This window comes from Dermacentor silvarum, chromosome 3, assembly GCF_013339745.2.
Source record: "Dermacentor silvarum isolate Dsil-2018 chromosome 3, BIME_Dsil_1.4, whole genome shotgun sequence".
NCBI classification, from domain to species: domain Eukaryota; kingdom Metazoa; phylum Arthropoda; class Arachnida; order Ixodida; family Ixodidae; genus Dermacentor; species Dermacentor silvarum.
In genome coordinates, this window is record NC_051156.1 from 22,063,621 (window position 1) to 22,083,804 (window position 20,184).

At 46.8% G+C, this 20,184-nt stretch overlaps 1 protein-coding gene and 1 pseudogene across 1 annotated transcript; one reads left to right on the forward strand and one right to left on the reverse strand.

Annotated features, from left to right (window-relative positions):
• Positions 1–12,563: 12,563 nt before the first annotated feature.
• LOC125944195 (uncharacterized) lies at positions 12,564–13,564 on the reverse strand. The gene is made up of 2 exons (XM_049664516.1): positions 13,296–13,564; positions 12,564–13,201 (listed from the first exon to the last, which is right to left on the reverse strand). The coding sequence occupies exons 1-2, from the start codon at positions 13,360–13,362 to the stop codon at positions 12,564–12,566; spliced, it is 705 nt and encodes a 234-aa protein (XP_049520473.1). The 5' UTR covers positions 13,363–13,564.
• A 631-nt stretch (positions 13,565–14,195) lies between these two features.
• On the forward strand, positions 14,196–19,419 carry LOC119445369 (uncharacterized; annotated as a pseudogene).
• Positions 19,420–20,184: the final 765 nt, after the last annotated feature.

Below are 20,184 nucleotides of genomic sequence, written 5' to 3' on the forward strand. Positions count from 1 at the left end.
GAGGGGCTATGATGGAGGGGCACATATACATAGTGTTCACGTGACGTCACATCCGCCGCTCCCGCCATCCTAAGCCGCATTTCACGTGTAGGCTGTTGACGGCTTGGCGCCTGTTGCTGCGCGCGACATGAAGCCATGTGGTTTTTTGCCGTCGTACTTCGACAAGCTCGTCGGACCAGCAAGAGCTCGATACGAGTCCAAGATAAAAATGTGTGACGACGTCGACCCGTACCGGCTTTCCATCGGAACAGATGCCACCGCGGACGCCGACTTGTTGCCTGCCACGACCTATGCGGACATGTCTAATTATCTCGTTTTCACAACGAACTACGTGACTCAGGAACAGATCAAGGCCTACAAGTCGCTCGAGGCCCACAATCTTTTTACGAGTGGATGGGTGAAGGGCCTCGCAGCGAAGTAGCTCCCATCGAAACGTGTCATCGTGCTGAGCGAGGTAAGTTTACGCGAGATACGGCCTACGCCGCGGAAGTAGTTCATGCAGAGCGAAATATGAGATCTTCCTTGTGTTTTAGACAGTGACGAAGCTGAGGCTCTTTGCTCTGTATTCGTGGAAGCAGCCGGAAAATAAAATTGTCTGAGTGCAAGGTAGCCACTTGCCGTGATCGCGAACTACGTACGGGTACAAAAAAATGCGTATGTTACTGTTTCTCTCTGTCGTATTTTTTCCTGCTTTATGCCTCGTATTTCTTGCCGCTGTTTTGCACTAGTGTGGCGTACCTACAAATCATGGACAGTGACTTAAAGAATAACCAGCAAAATCTACCCTGGCGAGGTTATCTGACCCCCATTTGAACCGATCAGAAGGTTAACCTAGGGGACTCATTTGTGCTGTACTTAAAACTGCCAGCGAATACAGCTTCATTAATAGAGCACTGCACGGGCCTGATTTTTCGGCCCGAGCCCGGCCCGGGCCCGTAATACAAAGCCCGAGCCCGGCCCGGGCCCGGGCGTACATGACCGAGACCAGCCCGGGCCCAGCCCGGGCCCGGACGTTCATTACTAAGCTTAGCTAGGGCCCGCGTGTGCATGACCAGGCCTGGCCTGTAAGAAAAAAAATTCTTTTTTTTTTACTTACAGATTGTACCGTATCTGTCAGCCTCACCTTCTAGGGGTTTAATCAGCTGCACTATATAAGCAATAAAAGGCCGAAATCTTTGTTTCGCCCACGGGAACATCAGTAATCCGGCCCATTGCCTGTGCTACTATTTTTCTGGTAGTGCGCATGCACTTACCTTGATTTGTACGATATGGTTTTACGATGTCATTTAGCATGCAAATATACCGGGCGTTTTATTTTAGCTGAACCAAATTTTTAAAGATTGCCTGTGGCAGATAGCACAGTTATAATCCTTGATCTAAACTACTCGATGAGGCGGCCATTACTTCCATGAGAAATCAAAACGCCTAATTGAAGAATTACCGTAATTACGCTAATTAACGTTTTAAATAATTCTTTTATGGCACATCTTTCAATCTACGAATTATAGCCGCCGAGTTCGCAAGGCGTATCCACTTGGAACGAATTCTCATCACTAAACCAGTTTCGAGATAATAATTTTCAGTGTCCAACGAAATCAATCAAATCAAATCAATTTATTCTCCAGTATACATGCTGGACGGTCATTTTGGACTAAAAGCTACATATGTAGCTTGACGTGACACATAAGACCAGCAAACAGTGTGCACACATGCACAATAATTCACATATATTTCCAGCTATCGCTGGAATTCCTCATAGACGAAATAGCTATGAACAGAAAGACAAAGAATATTTGCGTCACGGCGAGTGAACAGAATTAGAAAAAGTTTTAGCAGAATGCATTTTAAACAACACTACAATAACAATACTAGCTATACAAAACAACGCAACACCAGCTATACAACATAGCATGAGACTGAATTTTACAAGATCAACATTTGCTAAGAAAACGAAACAGGATTTATATTATATACTCAGAACCATACACAAAGGCAGAATAATAATCACATCAGATACATTACAAGCGACCAAAGTGTCAGCTGAGTTCTTTCGTACTGAAATTACCGCCATTTTTGTATCTGTTCAAAGTGAATGGTAGGTAATGTATTAACGAGTGATGCTTATAGAGTGTTCTGAAGTATGGAATTGACCATATCTCAGGATTTCTTGCGTTCGCATTAATGCGACGTCGCTCTAAGGAGGCTAATTGTTTTATGTAGTTCCAAGCTAATTCTGACATGGCAGCCTAATGGATGGTCAAAACGCCTAATTGAATATTTAACATAATTACGCGAATTAACTCTTTAATTAATTATTTTACGGCACATCTTTCAAGCTACGAATTATAGCCGCTGAGTTCGCAAGGCGTATCCACTTGAAACTAATTCTCAGGACTGAACCACTTTCGAGATATTAATTTTCAAAGTGTCCGACGAAATGCATGGGCGTTCCAGTTAACGTTTTGAGGAAAACGCTGTTTTAGGCATTGAAGCACAACAGAAACTGGCCTTAGCGCTAAAATAATGCCATAGTATCGACACTGGTAATAGTGCGATCGCAAAAGCGGTAACATGGAAATGGTTTGAGGAGTGCTTCATTGTATAATTTATTTTTCCTTACGCGGAAACAATGTTCGTTTTTGCGGAAAAGAAAAAAATTTGCGTAGCTTGCACTGGCGGCGCAATGCTAAAGAGACAGCGCAGATGATGGGCACCTATAGATAGTCCTGGCTTTTGGGCTAGACTAAGCACTACGAAGTCATCCCCAGCATTTCCCGGAATTGATTTATAATTGATTGATTATCGATTAGCTATTGATTGGCTATGGATTGTCTATTGCAAGATATTGGCCACGTATTTGGGATAGGCTAAGCTCTAGCAAGTTATCCGAATTTATTGATAATTGATCTTTTTATCGATTAACTATTGATTGGCTGTCGATTGGCTATCGTAAGGTATTGGCCACGTATTTGGGCTAGGCTAAGCACTACCAAGTCATCCCCAGCATTTTCAGGAATTTATTGATTATTGATTGATTATCGACTAGCTACTGATTGGCTATCATTTGCCTATCGATAGGCAATTAGTCCCCACCATTCTTAGCTAGACTTATCCAGGCTCAGCTTCGCTAGTTCACAGGTGTATGTGCCATTGCGCTTGGACCCTTTCCGCACTGCTGCCTGGATCGGCCCACATTTTTGGATTCAGTGGACACATTAGGCCCGGCTGAAACAGCTCCGCTGTTAAAAATGAGAACTTCATCTGTTTTACTATTTTCTTTGCTAAGATATATTCATGTGATAAGATATACAGTCAAGAGAGCGGTGTGGATCTGAAAACAAACGGGGATAACCGATATTCTAGTTGACATTAAGCGGAAAAAATGGAGCTGAGCCGGCCATGTAATGCGTAGGATGGATAACCGATGGACCATTAGAGCTACAGAATGGATACCAAGAGAAGGGAAGCGCAGTCCAGGACGGCAGAAAACTAGGTGGGGTGATGAAGTTAGGAAATTCGCAGGTGCAAGTTGGAATCAGCTAGCGCAAAAGAGGGTTATTTGGAGATCGCAGGGAGATGCCTTCGTCCTGCAGTGGACATAAATATAGGCTGTTGATGATGATGACAGTCATCTTGCACGTGTCACTTCAGCTTGGCACAGAATGCACTGAACCATGCAATGCATAACGGTCGCGTGTGCTCGAAGACCCTTCAATGGGCCCGAAGTGCTCGTAGGCCCTTCAATGAGCGGGCCCGAGTCTGGCCCGGGCCCGTGGCTTCAAGCCCGATCCCGGGCCCGCGGCCTCAAGCCCGAGCCCGGCCCGGGCCCGTGGCCTAAAGCCCGGGCCCGGCCCTAGCCCGCCGACAAACGCTCCGGACGGCCCGGCCCGCGGGCCGGGCCGGGCCCGGGCTTTCGGGCCGGCCCGGGCCCATGCAGTGCTCTATTCATTAACACTGAACACCCTCCCCCTTCCCTCCCTGGGATTGTCATCACGATTTCAACAGCCTCCCTAACCCGCTGACTGTGCAACAATGCAGGGTGCATACCATCTGCCTGTCCATTCTACCGAAAATTTTCTCGTTAAACTCTTTAATGGTATCTCATCACTTGCTGTGCTCGCATTTTTCTAATGAGGTTCTTCTTTTTCCCAGGTCAACCACTCTCAAAGGCTGTGGATCCACCGCGGCCAGTGCTGATGGCACCATCATTACTGCACATTGTACGTGCATGACAGGCGTAAGAGAGGCCTGCTCGCATGTTGGAGCAGCATTATTTGCCATCGACACAGCGGTACGAATAAGAGATGCGAAACCTGCACTGAGAGAGACATCTAGCTGCCAGCGCACAACCCGCGCGCTGAGTACAAGCGTCTGAGGGACAATGACTTTTCGTCAGCACAGGCAAAGAAAAAGCAAATGGATAGTGCCAGCCAAGGTTCAAATAGAGAAGATGAGCCAGACCTTACACCACAAAGCTTTCCTGTCCCACCTGCACCGACAGAAGAGGAGCTGCAGCTCTTTTATTCGCGAGTTGAAGCTTCGGGTGTAAGACCGGCAATCTTTATGGTTCTCCCACACTACTGTAAAATGTTTGTACCACCATGTAACAGAGAACCACAGCTCTTTTGCAATTTATCGTGCCCAGAAGCACGCTCTGAGGACTTGCCAGCACTCGTCTCTCGTAGTGAGATGTTTCTCGCGGAACTGCAAGTAAGCGAAGAGATGGTGAACTACGTTGAGAGTAGCACAAGGATGCAGTCAAAGTGTCCGAAATGGTATGCATACCGGGCTGGCCGCATAACAGCGTCGGTCAAGAAGAGTGTATGCTGTACAAGCACCGATACACCCTCAGTCAGCTTGATCAAGAGAATTTGCAATCCCTACAAGCAGAAATTATCTGCTTCAGCAACAGCGTGGGGATTGCGGCACGAATTTGATGCCTTGTGCAGCTACGCCAGAGGAAGGAAAAAGCACCACCTCAACTTTTCGTACTCCAAGACAGGCGTCTGGCTCAGCACACCAAACCTAGTCTTGACAGCAAGCCCAGATGCCTTGGTGCAGTGCAGATGCTGCGGTAAGGGCACTACTGAAGTGAAGTTTCCATTGTCTATAGTTACTGTTGGACTTCAGGCAGCATGCAGTAAAACAGATTTTTGCTTTGAGCATGCCAATGCAAACCTGCATTTAAAGCGGACCCACAGCTATTACTACCAAATCCAGACCCAAATGGCTGTGTGTGGGGCTTCATACTGTGATTTCGTTGTATGGTCCCCAACGTTTATCCGCATTGAGAGAGTGTCAAGAGACGACACGTTCTTTCAAGGTGTACTGCCACGGGCACAAAAATTCTTCACTGATGTAATCTTGCCAGAGCTCTTTGAAGAGTACTTTACAAGAAAGGAGATGGAGAACCCTGGAAAGAGAACTGATGCAGAATCCTTCTGCTACTGAGGAGGCCCTGAATCAGGGAGAATAATAGCATGTGATGGGAGCCAGTGCAAATACAAATGGTTTCACTACAGCTGCCTTGGAATCAAGCGCGCTCCGAAACAGAAGACGTGGTTCTGCTCCGAATGTGCTACACAGAAAATCAGCTGAGAAAATGCAGCTGAGAATTTTCTCCGGCAATTCTCTCCATAGTAACTGCTGTTTTCATCTAGCGATGTTTAAACAAACTTCTTTGTAGTGTTATCTTGCCTAACAAATAAAAAACCTTTGTCAAGGCTACCAACGTATTGATGGTGGCTGTTACATCTCAACCTGGAAAAGCGCATTCCTTGGACGTTTGGCACGAGTTAGTCCATTCTTCAGCGCGTGCACCGACAGCAACCGGGCATGTCATAGACTGTGATGCGTTAACAAAGGAGCTCGTCGCGAGGCAACAACCACCTGGTTATTCGTGGATAAGGTAATTACCGTGAAGATCGCTCTCCCTAATCCTGCAAGCTAACCGTCACGCAGATCCCGCTAATTGATGAAAGGGGCCATCGTCGACCAACACCATGGGAATATCTTCGAGCTCATGCAGTTTCCCAGGTGGCCACGCATATTCAAGAATGCAGGGGCGGGGGTGCGACATAAGAGGCGGGCCTGTAAGAACGGTGCGTCAACATGGGAGGGATGTTGCGCCCGATTCAACGATTGTGATTGCCCAGACCAGTCTCCTAGGGAAGACGAAGGTATTAAAGCGGAGACCTGTGGTGCAGTGAGGTGGTTCTGACGTGTCCCGATGTGAACTCAGACGTTTAGTAAGCGCCTGATTGAGTGGGCTTTCGTACTAGGGGCTAGTGTAAATAATTTACATTAAATCCTTTTTCTTCCATTCCTACTACCGGTCATACTCATCAATGAACTTGGTGGTTTCATGGCCCAAACGCCACCTCGAGCCGCAATAGGGCTTTGGCAGCGACTTTGTCTTTGATCATTTAATCATGCACAAGCCTTGCACTAAACAGAACCTCCTTGCGTACTGCTCAAATATGCTAGTTGTAATTCAAGTACATTCTTAACAAGTTTGACGAACTGTATTGCCCGGACAAGAACGTCATACAGGCAGCGGCCCCATGAAGTACATTCTTTACAAGTTTGACGAACTGTATTGCCCGTAAAAGAACGTCATACAGGCAGCGGCCCTGTTCAACTCTATGGTGCAAAAGCCAGGTCAGTCAAATGACGATTTTGTGACTGATCTTCGACGACAGGCGCAGAAATGTGACCTTGGCGACAAGTGCGACAGACTCATTGGTGACCGCATAGTGCTTGTCATTCGTGACGGAGCTCTCCGTGAACGTCTCTTCGAGAGCGCGACGTTACGCTTGAAAAAATTGTGTCTGCATGCAAGGCAGCTGAAATCTCGAAGAGCCATGTACAGGAAATCGCAACAAGCGACCAACAGCCAGAGGTTAATGCCGTTCATGAGCATAAAAAACCCACAAAGCGATGGGATCGCCCGATAAGTGCCTACAGGCCTCAGCAGCCTCATCGCTCGTTTGAAAATTCTAATCGTAAGTGTTCTCGATGCGGAACCTCGCATATCCCTCGACAATGCCCAGCTTATGGCAAAAGTTGTCACAAATGCGGAAAACTTGGCCATTTCGCACATCTGTGCAAACAGACACGTCGGCATCCAGCAGCGTACAGACTGCAAGTTGGATTGCTAAACGAGCTTCTACAGCAAGACTCACAGGAGGAATTATACTTGGGCTGTTTGACTGCGTGCAGTGTCACTGTCGACACAGCTGACTGGAGCGAGACTGTCAGTGTGAATGGGCATGAAGTGCCATTTAAGCTAGGCACCGGGTCAGATTTCAACATAATTCCTGTACAGAGGTTCACACAGTGGCCGTGCAGACCAGCAACAAAGCCAACGACAGCAAAAGTCACTACCTACAGTGGCAACACCGTCCGATAGACAGCGAATGTGAACTCACTTGTGCAGTAAACAGCAGGGTGTGCCAACTCAGATTTCTGTTGGTGAAGAAGCCACTAAAACCAATACTGTGAGTCACTGCATGTGCAACTTTGGGATTGCTCTCACGTGTGAAGACTCTTCATGCAGTAACAAACTCAGCCAACACACAGCCCCTAGAGCAGTACCAGCAAGTGCTGGATGAATTTCCTGACATCTTTGAAGGCATCGGTCAACTTACAGGACTGTACAGCGTTCACCTGCGTGAAGGTGCTGTTCCAACAGTTTGTGCGCCTCGCAGAATACCATGCGCGCTCGAGGACAAGGTGAAAATGGAGCTCAAACGAATGGAGGAGAATGGCGTGATAGTTCCAGTGACTCAACATAGTGAGTGGGTTCATCCAATTGTGGTGATAACAAAGAAAGACGGGACTGTTCGTTTGTGCCTGGATCCACGCAACCTAAATGCAGCCCTCAAGAGGCACCACTACCCCATACCATTTCCTGAGGAGCTTTTTGCGAGCCTAAGTGGCTCAACAGTGTTCTCTATTCTTGATGCCAAGAGCGCATTCTGGCAACTGACCCTGGATGAGGCAAGTTCAAGGCGTTGTACTTTTACAACACCCTGGGGCAGATACTGCTTTCTCAAAGTACCCTTTCGGCTTGCCACACTCCCGAGCTGTTCCAACAGGCCACTGTTGAAGTGTTTCAAGGCCAAGTCATAGTCAAGCCATACTTTGACGACATACTGGTTGCCTCAATGACTTCCGTAGAACACATGGCTCATCTTCGAACGGTGCTGACTATTGCAAGAAAGAACAACTTGAAGTTAAACAAAGCAAAATTAAAGTTGGCAGTTTCAGCCATCACATATCTGGGACATCGGCTTTCCACCGAGGGGCTAGCTCCAGTCCCCGAAAAAGTCAAGTCCATTGAAGCCATGGCTGTGCCAACCGACAAGTCACAGCTACAAAGTTTTTAGGAATGGCAACCTATCTGACAAAGTTCATCCCCAACTTTTCAGCAACGACCAGCCCATTGCGTGCGCTACTCAAGGCGGATGTAGCGTGGCACTGGACAAGTTGCCATACTGAGACCTTCAACCTCATCAAACAGAAGCTCTCAACAGCACCAGTATTGCGTTATTTCGACCAGTCTCTATCTATTTCATCACTATTTCAACAGATGCCAGCTCGTATGGCATGGGATTGGTTCTGTTACAGGAAGGCAGACCAATTGCATATGCTTCTGCAGCTCTCACAGCGCCCCAGCAGTGTTATGCTCAAATCGAAAAAGAACTCTTAGCAGTAGTGTTTGCATGTGATAGCTTCCACTACTACACTTTTGGCCGATCGGTAACTGTGGAAACAGACCACAAACCTCTAGGTGGACTGCAGACTAAGGAACTAACCAACATGTCACCTAGACTTCAAAGGCTTATGCTCCGGCTTCAGTGTTACAGCACTAAACTTGTGTACGTACCAGGAAAGCTACTGTCTGTGGCTCATGCACTGTCAAGGTGCCCAGATCCTGAATCCAAGATAGAAACTACACACAGCGACCCCGGACTAATGGTGTCGACTCTGGTTCAAGCGTCGCCTACAATACTAAAGCAGATTCAAGAAGCAACAGATCGAGATCCAACCTTACAGCAACTAAGTGAGTACATTCAACATGGATGGCCAGATCGCCTTTGTGATGTCCACCCTGTAGCGAAACCATACTTTCACATAAGGAGTGAACTCTACATCACAGAAGGTTTTATATGATGTGGGCAACGCCTTGTAATTCCAGCAGCCCTCCAAGCTGAGGTTCTAGCGAAATTGCACCAAGCTAATCGCGGCATTGTGGCTTGTTAGGGATTGACAAGCCAGATTGTTTATTGGCCTTCACTCAACAAGGACATCGTCAACCTAGTCTCAAGCTGTGACATATGCCAATCCAACCAGAAGTCAAACCCCCAGCAACCTTTACTTCACAGATACTCGCCAGTAAGACCATGGGAAAAATTGGCCGTTGATTTCTTCCACTGTCAAGGCAGCACGTATATCCTTGTAGTTGACTACTTTTGAAAATACGTTGACGTGAAGCGTATGGGAACTACGACAGCATCGTCGCTTATTATGGTCCTGAAAGACATACTTGCACGCTTTGCAATCCCCAATGTCCTTATTTCACATCAAGGACCGCCATTTGACTCTGAAGCATTCAAATCATTTCTGCATCAATGGGACATTGTTCATGAGCCATCGTCACCCTTTTATCCCAGGTCCAACGGGCAAGTGGAGAGAACAATACAGACGGTCAAGACGATGGCAAGGACCTGTCTTTGGTTCTTCTCAATTACCGTGCCACCCCAACCATTAGAGCACACTCCACTGCAGAGCTGTTAATGGGCAGGAGATTGAGAACTTTCATACCAACATTACCACTAAGCCTGAAACCGTACTACTCCACTGTTGCGCATAGGCAACCTCTTAAACGCACACAGAGTGCGCAGCACAAGCACGGAGACAACCGCACTCGTACACTTCCAACTTTGGAAAAGTACCAGCCTGTCTGGGTGAGGCACAGAAATACCTGGCAAAAGGCAATTGTCACTCAAGTTGGTCCCCAACCAACGCGCTACACTGTGCGAACCACAGATGGAGCAAAATATGTACTTAACCGTGTACACCTAAGGCCACGTGTTCAAAGGATGAGTGATGCCATCCGCTCAGCAGAAGACTACACCCTGGATGAATATGGACCAACCAACGAACCTGTGCCAAGTGCAAGTGTTGGTGATGCTACACCTCGCACCCTACCTGCTCAAGTCCGACAAGGTTCGACCTATGTGACGCGTGCTGGGACACACATACAGCCACCGGCCAGGTACCGGGAATGAACGTTGTTATTGTGTTTGTGCCTCTCATATTAGTTTCTTGAAAACAAAAAGGGGCGTGTTATGTATAGTTGCTAGCGCCCCCTACCCATGTCTTCGTTTAATAAAAGGGCTAGGCAAGCTAAGTCTAGCCAGTGCTTGTTCGACACTCATGTGGCTCCGTGCCGTCGCATCATTACCCGGGTCGTACAATAACCGTACGACCCCCAAACAACATAACAGTAATAAAATTCACAACGTTTTGATACAAGAAAAGCTTTTAAAACAACTTTATTACAAACATTAGGCAGAGAAACAATAATTGACAGGCTAAACAAAATCATGCAAATGTTCTGCCATGGCTGTTTGGCTGCTGAGAACGAGGTCGCAGGATCGAATCCCGGCCACAGCGGCCGCATTTCAATGGGGGCGAAATGTGAAAGCACCCGTGTTATGTGCACGTTAAAGAACCCCAGGTGGCCCAAATTTCCGGAGTCCCCCACTATGGCGTGCCTCTTAATCAGATCGTGGTTTTGGCACGTAAAACCCCATAATTTTTAAGGCTGCCTGCTGAAAAGCAATTGCTTACCATTTACTCAATGTCACAGCTGTCCCCGATTCGTCGTCGGCGCGAAGTCAATCGACGGGGTAGACAAGCTGGTTGGTCGTTCCGTACGCAAGCGAGCACAGTGAAAAGAGTCAGAGTCGGGAGTAAACAAAAAACAAGATATTTATCGGCTGATAAATACACACAGATTAATAAAATACAATAATAAAAAAACACAAGACAGACTAACACACCTGAACTTAATCTAACACAATGATGAAGACAAATAAATACGAGCAATCAACAGAACATATACATATGAAACAGTGCGAGGATCAAATAGACAAGAATACACTTAACGGTATTTCACTAAAGCAAAGTTCAAAATACATCAAAGTTCAAAAGAAAACAAAGGGTGTCATACGCATGGCCGGGCAGCAGCAGCAAGTCCATAAACCGTGGAAGTCGGTGCACAAAGCTTTCCCGAAGAATGCTGGCGGTCCGATCTTGTCGAGGTGGATGCGAATTGCTGAGCTGGGTTTCCCGGGAGTCTAGATCTGACGTGTTCTCTCAAGCAGGTTGAGCTAACTTGAGGCGAACTACCGTGAGCTTCGTTGCAGACGCTGGTTTGACGTCTCGTACGTCAACAAGTTCCTCGGAGTTCCGGCGTGGCCAGGCGGCCCAGGCGATACTGGACGGCACTAGCCCCCCAACGGCTTCTCAGCAGCGCATAGGTTCAGCTTCTAGACTACTCAGCAGGGCCCAAAACATGCGCTTAAATAGCCTCTCCTTTCCCTAGTTCCCTAGGTAGGGAAACTGCCGCTATGTAGCGTTCTCCGAATTCAGCTCTCTTAGCTCCCAACAATCTTGGTCGCGCCTTTTCACCATGGACGAAGAACCGCAGATTATCCTCTCTCCCAATGTCAAGGGCCAAGGTCGAGCCCGGCACTACCACGTGGCCGTACACGCACACCTCGGGGTCCGTAATCGGCGTGTCGCGTCTGGAATCGAGATGGCAGCCCGAGCGGCCACGACGCTTTTGACGCCCGTAATTCGGCGTGTCGATGTCGAATGCATTATACGCTGCACAGTCAGGAGCCCACGTTTTTGACGCTCGTAATTCGGCGTGTCGTTAATCAGCGTCCAAACCATTCGAAAATATGCCGCTCCGTGACACTCAACAGACAGGATTGAAGGGTGCCGCTACTCAAGCATTTGAATGAACAACACAATTAGGGCTAAGTACAACTGCTGCGTGTAACAGGTCGTGCTAAACAGAAACTGCAGTGAGTTAATGACTGCATTTTCAGGTACTACAGATCATCGCTCTGGTTCATTGGCCCTCCAGATGGGCACAAATTTGCAAGTGCGCAGCACACTGTAACAATCTTGTCTAATGCAATGTATTTGTCACCTGGCTTGCAAGTCACAAAATGTATTGGCTGAACACTCTTCATGATGATAAATTTGTTTCGGACCAGACCGATTACCCTTTCCACGTGTATGCGTACGCTGGCAAGCTTACAGGTGCTGGCAACTTCCAGTGCTAACAGCTGACTTTTGCCTTTTGTGAAGGCTGGGATGCGAAGTGTGGCACAGTACAGGCCGACACTGTCTGCAATGTCGAAGCCCCTGTCTGCAAGCACGACGTCCCCATGCGTGAGTTTGTCAAGCAGGTCACATTGCTCCGTGATGTGACCTTGGGGTTTTACGCCAATTAGGAATTTAGCAGTGTTGCTGGCTTTCTACTGCGACCACGTCTCGCTCCTTTGGAGCAAAGATGACGGCCGTTCAAGCTTAATCTGAAAGCAGTTTATTATAACCGCCACCTTTGTCCCAAATGAGTCGACAAATGCCTGTGGCATTATCCTCTGCAGTTCGCTTCTCGCTGCCAATACTATTTGTGACTGAAGTCGCCAAAATGAAGCTTGCAGCCACCTTTCTAGGATCCTCCTTACAGAGGAGTGCGAGATTCCAAACCTGTAAGCAAGATCCTGGAGAGGGAAGTTCCATTTTAGCTTCATCAGAAAAACAACAAATTCCCGGAATTTTGCCAGGCCATTCTGAGGCGTGTGCTTGACAGCAACTTCAACCAGCTGAAAAATCGCACAAAGGAGGGCAAAGTTAGCTATCCCTGTATAAAAAAGAACTTTGGCATTATCTTGCCGAAGTGATGCCTCTGTTATTTCTAACTCTTCTTTCTCTGCGGCAAGCAGGCGCAGTTCCTCAGCCAACCTCTGGTTGTCGGTGTCCAGTGTTTGTGACACAGTTTTTAAATGCTCTTTTTGCTGCACTACACTGGGGAGGCTGCAGGTCAGCCTTTCATTTTCCGCCTGGATTGTTTGCAAGTCTGCCATGGTCAGCTCTGTCTGGACAGTTGCATCTGCAAGAACAATTAATACTATGATGTCATTAGATACAAGTTTTAGGCAACAGGTGCCCTTTGTGTTAAAGAAAGACTGGTAGCACGAGCAAACCTTCGTAGAGCCCCTCGTCCAGTGAGCCACTAGGTAGGGTTGGTCCACACTCAGCTGCAAGATCCATTGTAGAATGTGGCACGGATGTATCAGCCACAGCAGAGAGGACGGCTCACTTGCAGTGGTGGTGATCACTTGTCTCCTGCGCCGCTTTGTGTGTTCATATAGTTCAGTCCTCTTTAGTGCACCTCTGTCATCACCACCATAACCTAGATGCTGGCTAGGTGCCCAATCTGGGCTGCTATCCTCCAGGGGATTTGATGACTTTCCTGCAAACAAACACAGTTTGTCAAGTCGGGACCGGTGTTTTTAGTTTGATGGAAGTCCTCTAAGGCTGCAATCTACTAAGCAGGGTGTACAAGTGTACTAGCAACAGAAGGGCAAACAAAGAGGTTCTCCATCACCTACAGCAAAGACCATGCTTTGCGGAACCGCATGCGTGGACTTTGGTCACAGCGAGGAGCATGCAATTACGAAAACGACGTAACTGCCACTGTAACTGAGATAGGTAAGGACGTATTTTTGGGCTGTTGGTTCTTCATCATCAAGTAAAAGACAGCGCCAGAATATGCACAGGACCAAATGACGAGTAACGAGACAGACACAGGGCGCACTAACAACTGAAGGTTTATTCACAAAAAGCGCAGAATATGTATACCGGCTGAACATGAATAAACACAAAAAATGAAACTGTCACTTGCTTAACACATGTGTTAGCATGCCCTCCATCATACTCTCGGACCAGAGACGGTAAACTATCTGTTTACTTGAATAGCATATATCGGTAATGAAGTGACGTCCGCAGACGCGAATGTTATCGAGGTTCTTCAAGTCATTTCTGTTAATGCGCGCCAGCCAAACACGCCGGCGCTCTTCGGAAAGACGCATTGTGCGTTCACAATGTCGGGTAATAACGTTCGGCAAAGAAAACATCCCCACGCATTGCTCCCTGTTCGTGGGCTTCAAAGACGACTTGCTTCTGCTCCTCCAGCCGAAAATTCCACAAATTGGCATCGCGAGGCCGAACTGAGCGGGCGCACACACAACGTAACAACACGGCAGCGGGCTGCGACAGCATCAGTAGGTACCCAGGCATGCCGGCGGCGCCTACCGGAAGTGACGAAGCGGCGCTCAGTGACGCACGTGCACACTATGTATACCGACGGCGAACCGGCCGCCAGTGCCGTAGAACGTCTGCCGCGCGAGAGGCGTCCAAAGTAGAGAGCAGTTCGGCCGGCGCCCCGCCCGCTGCACGATCAATGGGCCAATCGACGACCGCGAAGCTGCGCGCCTCCGCCACCGGCAACGAAACCATCGGCTGCAGCTCAGCTGTAGTGCACGGGTATACCGCCGGGAGACGACGGGCTTGGCTGTGCTCGCATCGCAGCCGACGGCGCCGCTAATATCCGCGTATTTTTCTTCTTTGTGTACAATTATTGCGAAGAGCGATAACAACGATAAGAAAATATTGCGGCTTGTGAGCGTCGGTATTTCATTTCGAAGCGCCGTCCGTTTTCGCTTTGAAGGGAACCAGAAAAGGCCTAGCGACGATATCGGCGCCGTCGAGCGATCAGCGGCGGTGAGGCTGCTGGACAAATTAGTCCCGGTCTCATCCTCTCTACGTACGGCAAGGAAATCTCGCCGTTCGCGAGCAAGAACCGCCGTCGAACGGCGGCCCGGGAATGGGAAACGGCTGACGGAATAGTTCAGCGGAAATCCGCTAGGTGTAGATAAGTAATTAATGGCAAACGGCGTGCGACGAGTTACCGTGCCGGTAACGTGGACGTGGAATCAGCGCTTCTCCGCTACGCGCTGTTGCTGTGGTGCCAGCTCGTGTTATGCGAAGCGTACCGCTATTAGCCCCGAGAATTAGAAGTGGCGCCACCTGGCGGGAAGTTTGGATGACGTCACGGCCAGGACTGAAGTTTCGAGGGCGGCCCCGATAACGTGCGCTCGCTTCGTCACACTGTGAAGTTCTGTGCTTGCGTTCGATTTCTGCGCGCTGCAAGCTTCAGATGAATGACTAAAACTGCAGTGATCGTGTTTCAGGTAAGCAAACAACGATATATGTGTGTACAATCGTCACCAGTGCGCGAGCGCGAGAGAGAAATGCCCGCTCTCCGGCGTGAATGCCTTGACAGCGGTGCTCGCGCGATCACTCTCGGATATAGTTTCACTTTCGCGAGGTTTCTCCGCACGGGATGTGTACGCTTATATGCCCGACAGCGTTTTTGGCACTGTGCCAAGTTTGCTATCTTCGCAAAAGTGACAAGAGTGCTGTCAATACCGAGTCTCGCGAAATCTCTGGAAAGTGAAACTTTATCCGAAAGTGATCCCCATATAAAATACAGCCCCAGCTGTTGTGTCAGTTTTCTTGCATACTCGCTCACGCACCCTGTTTAATTTCACGTTTTTCTTGCAATAACTGTTTATTGCATCGTGTTCGTGCACGCGAACAGAAGCAATTGCTTCTGTTCGCGTGCACGAACGCGTTTGAATTGGTAATGGCTGGAGTTTCTTTCCTGCGGTCCGCTCGTCTCTTCGGGCGGCGCTGCAGCCGCGATGATGTCACAAGCATTAATTTAGATAACCTGCTTTTAAATTATTTTGTTTACAGCTGCATTGCCGCTGAGCAGCATCAACCGGTATGTGGACAAGGCGTGCGAGGAAGTTTATTACGCGGGCCACGTCGTTGAGTGCGCCGTCGAAACAGCTGAGAACGCTCGTTTTGACTTTCTGGCGTTTGTCTTGCAAACGACTGCTATCAGCAGTGCGCCGCATGAAGTGAAGATTACCGTTTGCGACGCAGTGGTAGATCTAGCCAGCTGTTCGTGCAAAGCAGGGTATGATCACTGGTGGCTGCTGGGCAGAAACCTTGATATGCTCCAAGTACAATTACCTCGATCGCCGGTTGACATGCGAAAGCGGTCTGTTGCACTATGTGACTGGCACTGTTAATTTGTTTGATCTTTAGATGTTCAATGTGCAGCAGATTGCAAGCAGCAGAATGTGCAGCAGATTTATTGCAAGGAGATTCATTTAAAGTCTCCTGTTGCAGATAGCGCAATGCTCTCATCAAAGACTCGCTAATTTTCTTCGTCGATCATTATTAACTCGGAGACACATGTTCCAATTGGGGAACTGAGGCCAAGCAGTAGTGAAGTCATTCATTTAGCAGAAATATTTGCTAGACCCACGTATTTCAACCTTTGTTGGAATGCATGCCTGTTCCAGTTTAACTAATATTTTTTTACAGTGAAGGTGTTCTTTTTGAAGTGTCTCTTGGTAATAAAATATCACCTGTTGTAGGCTGCAAAGGGCATTATTTGTCTTGGCAGGAAATGTATTCATTCAGACGGAAACTTCACATCAATCACTATTCCAATGTATATTAAGAAGTTTGATGAATGCATGATTAGAAAATTATTACGCTTAAAGACTAAGTGAAATTTGTCTTTTGGAGGTTTAATGTCCTTGTAATTGACATATCCTAAGCGTTTTATTTTACAGAAACTACAAGTGCAAACACATTGTAGCTGTACTGCTGCATAAAAATGCTGCCAAGACATTCTACAAGCTGTCACCAACTGACCAGCCATAGAAGTAGGGCAAGGAGCACAAAGAGCGTGTAAAACAAAAGTATGAGCCAAGAGCTATAGACGACCTTCCATGTGCAAAAAAGGTTTGCAAATATATTGGTCTTTTAAAACTGAGTGGAATAAGAGGGAAAACAGCAAGGCCAATGCTGAAACGAATGGCAGTCGGTTCACAGTGCTTGCTTGGTGAAAACACTCTTGTAAATAGCCTTGCTGTTTGCTTTTTCTTAAGCTGTAAGATCAGTTTCATGATTTCAACAAATTCTCTAGTTTTACTGTAAACTATGTACTGCAAATGTTATTTACAGATGTCTTGATCAGATTCACAGAGCACAAATGAAGTCAATGGTGCCATGTGCCAGCTGTTCAGTATAGTTAACATTAGGTGCATCTGAGGTGAATGCTTGACATCTCTTATTATAAACAGAAGTAGGATCTAGCATTCTTTACCGTAGTGAAAATATTCATTTTCATGCTTGCTTATCAAGTCCGAGAGGTAGGAAAATGAATGCACAAACCGTAATGCTAACTGCCCAACAGTAACGAGTGGTGCAGTGTTTACGACTAAGTTCCTATCTAGGACATAACATTGCTGCCTCTCGTTGCTACTTTTTCCAGGCAAAAATCAAAAAGACCCCCCAGCTGGAAGGCAACATACTTGAAAGACTTCTGCAGAATATGAGCCATCAATCTGCAGCAAAAATGCACTTGGAAAGAGATACTCAATTAGGTATGCATTCAAATTTGGTTTGGCTGTTTGAATCTGAGTGTCATAAAGGACTGGCCAGCAGCAGCGCCTAATCTTCTTTTCTAAGAGCAGTAATACAGCGGGCAAACATGTCCCAAAACTGTATAAAATGTAATTTCGCAAGTCTTGCCTAAGCTTGAGTATTTGCAATGTAGTTGATTGCAATGTAGCCTAATGAGCTGTACTGCAACATGTTGCATAGGCAGTGCGCTGTGTTTCGTTGCTTTTGTTGTAACCTAATTATTTTAAACAGAACCCCATGTGATCTATAAGCACGATAACAAATCAACCAGTTTTAGTTTTAATATGTGCCAGCTGTATTTATGTGAACCTTTAGGCAGCGCATTGAGATTAGCTAAGTGCAAAAATATTTTAATTATATTCTTGATACTATATCCAAGGGCGTGTGCAGTTTTCTAAGGCTAATGCGTTCCAAGTTCCAGTATCCTTCATGGGCAGCTACATGTAGCAAAATGTAATGTTTATCGCCCCAAACTTTGCGGCTCCTCTCTTTTGAATAGTCTCGAATGCGTCTTCGAGGCATTTTGCCAGCGCGAAACATTTCATGCTAAGGAAGTACAAGAGATGTGTTGCTTTGAAACCTTTAAAACAATTTTTTGCCAACTACAAGTCAAATGTAGACGTTATGACTACCCCAGCAATTAATTATGCAAACATCTGTGTATTTTGCATCCAAGACGAAGTGGGTTTTATCTGTTTCATCACATTTCTTGCACATACTAGTTTTCACCATGCTACTGTGAATACTAATTGCAGGCTTTTTTTCTGAAGATGTATTTCAGAAACAGAATCCACGTTGGACCCAGCTGTAGAAGCAGGATGTTCCACTTCTGAGCCAGCACCTAAAGACTTAACACTCATTGGTTCTGTGAAGGAGTTGAGGAGTGTTCTTGGGATCAGCAGTGAAGTGACACCAGAAATGCTGCTTGAACACTTGCAGGAAAGCAAGAGTCATGAAGACATAATGATTGAAATGTTAACACGAGATCAGGTGAAATCTAGTCTCTGGCTGCGCCACTGGGTAGGCATGATCACAGCTTCTATTGCCTACAGCATATTTACCCGTGTAAAGACATTAAGGGAAAAGATGGGCCCACATGATCTGAGACCCTTGATAAAAAAAGTGATGCGGCAGAATAATGTCCGTACAGCAACAATGTGTCGTGGCGGTACACTAGAAGGCAGTGCAAGAAATTGCTACCAAAGCCAGCGAGCCAGTCATTAAAACTTGGTTGTGAGGCAGTGTGGACTTTTCATTATGGAAGGCCGGCCTTACATGGGTGCAAGTCCAGATGGACTAGTAAAGTGCAACTGTTGTCCTGAGCGGGTACTGGAAATCAAATGCCCCGAGTCCATGAAAAAATTCTTGGAAGAGAATATGAAGAAGAACAAAGAAAAAGTTTTGACTCAAAGCCTAAAGCGTGCAACCACATATTTTTGCCAAGTGCAGGTGCAAATGGGCATCACAGGAGTTCAGCATGCACATTTGTTTGTATTTGTCAATGAACAAGACAATATTTGCATTACAGTGCCATTTGATGAGGCCTATTTCAGTGATGTAGTTGAAAGGTCTTCCTATTTTTTTGAGCAGTACATACTGCCATATGTTCTTTCTACATGAAATGCTTTGCTTCAGTTGCACATGCAATTTTTAATGCACTGCGCGTAACCAAACTGCAGCCTCCCTTTTTAAGCCACGAAAATGACTGATGTATGAGGTTTAACATTCCAACGTGACAAAAGTGTTATTTGGGACGGTGTAGGGGGCAGTTATATATCAGTATTGGGTATATAAGCACCTTGCTATTGCCCTTTCTCGGTAGGAACGCAGCCGAGAAATCAACCTGCAACTTCATGTTCAGCAACAATGCCATTGCCACAGTTAACTGGATACATAAACCAGAAGAAAAGTTGCATGTGCAATCAGAGAAAACACTCCTAGAAAGTTTGGACACATCTGCAGTATGAGGCTTTGTATTGATGTACAGTGCAGTCCACTGTGAAAGGGAACACTCAGATGTGGGGCCCTAACTTGTCTGGCATCCTAGCTGCAAGTGGCTGTGGAAGCAATGTCAATGCACTGCACAGGTGTGTCGAAAGGAATGAGAGCTACCAACTACAAGTTATCTGCTCCAAGTCTATGTGATTTTACTATTGCGAGAGAGGAAAATCCAGACATGCTCTGCACTCAAATGTTCCCTTTAACAGTGGGCCTCTCTGTACACTGAGGAAGAAAATGCAAACACGGTAGCAGGCAGTAGTACACAAAAAATTTGCATTACGTGACCATGCAAACACATTATTGTGTAAACGGCCGAGTCATGCAGTGGCTAGAGCATTTTGTGATGAAACCTCAAAAAATAACAGACACTAAAATGACGGATTAGGAATCACATGCAGTGCAGTTTTCTATGTGGCATTCTGTGGATTTAATTTTTGGGTGACTGCATTTTGTAATGTGACTGTGATTCTGTCAAGAAATAACTGTGATATCAAAAAGTCATCCCGGGGATAGTCACTTGTG

What these genes read in the sequence shown, in the direction of transcription:
- LOC125944195 (XM_049664516.1), bottom strand. Translation starts at nt 13,362, where the DNA reads ATGGATCTTGCAGCTGAGTGTGGACCAACCCTACCTAGTGGCTCACTG. An exon ending in GGACGAGGGGCTCTACGAAG is followed by an intron (nt 13,202 to 13,295) that starts GTTTGCTCGTGC and finishes TTGTTCTTGCAG; the next exon opens with ATGCAACTGTCCAGACAGAG.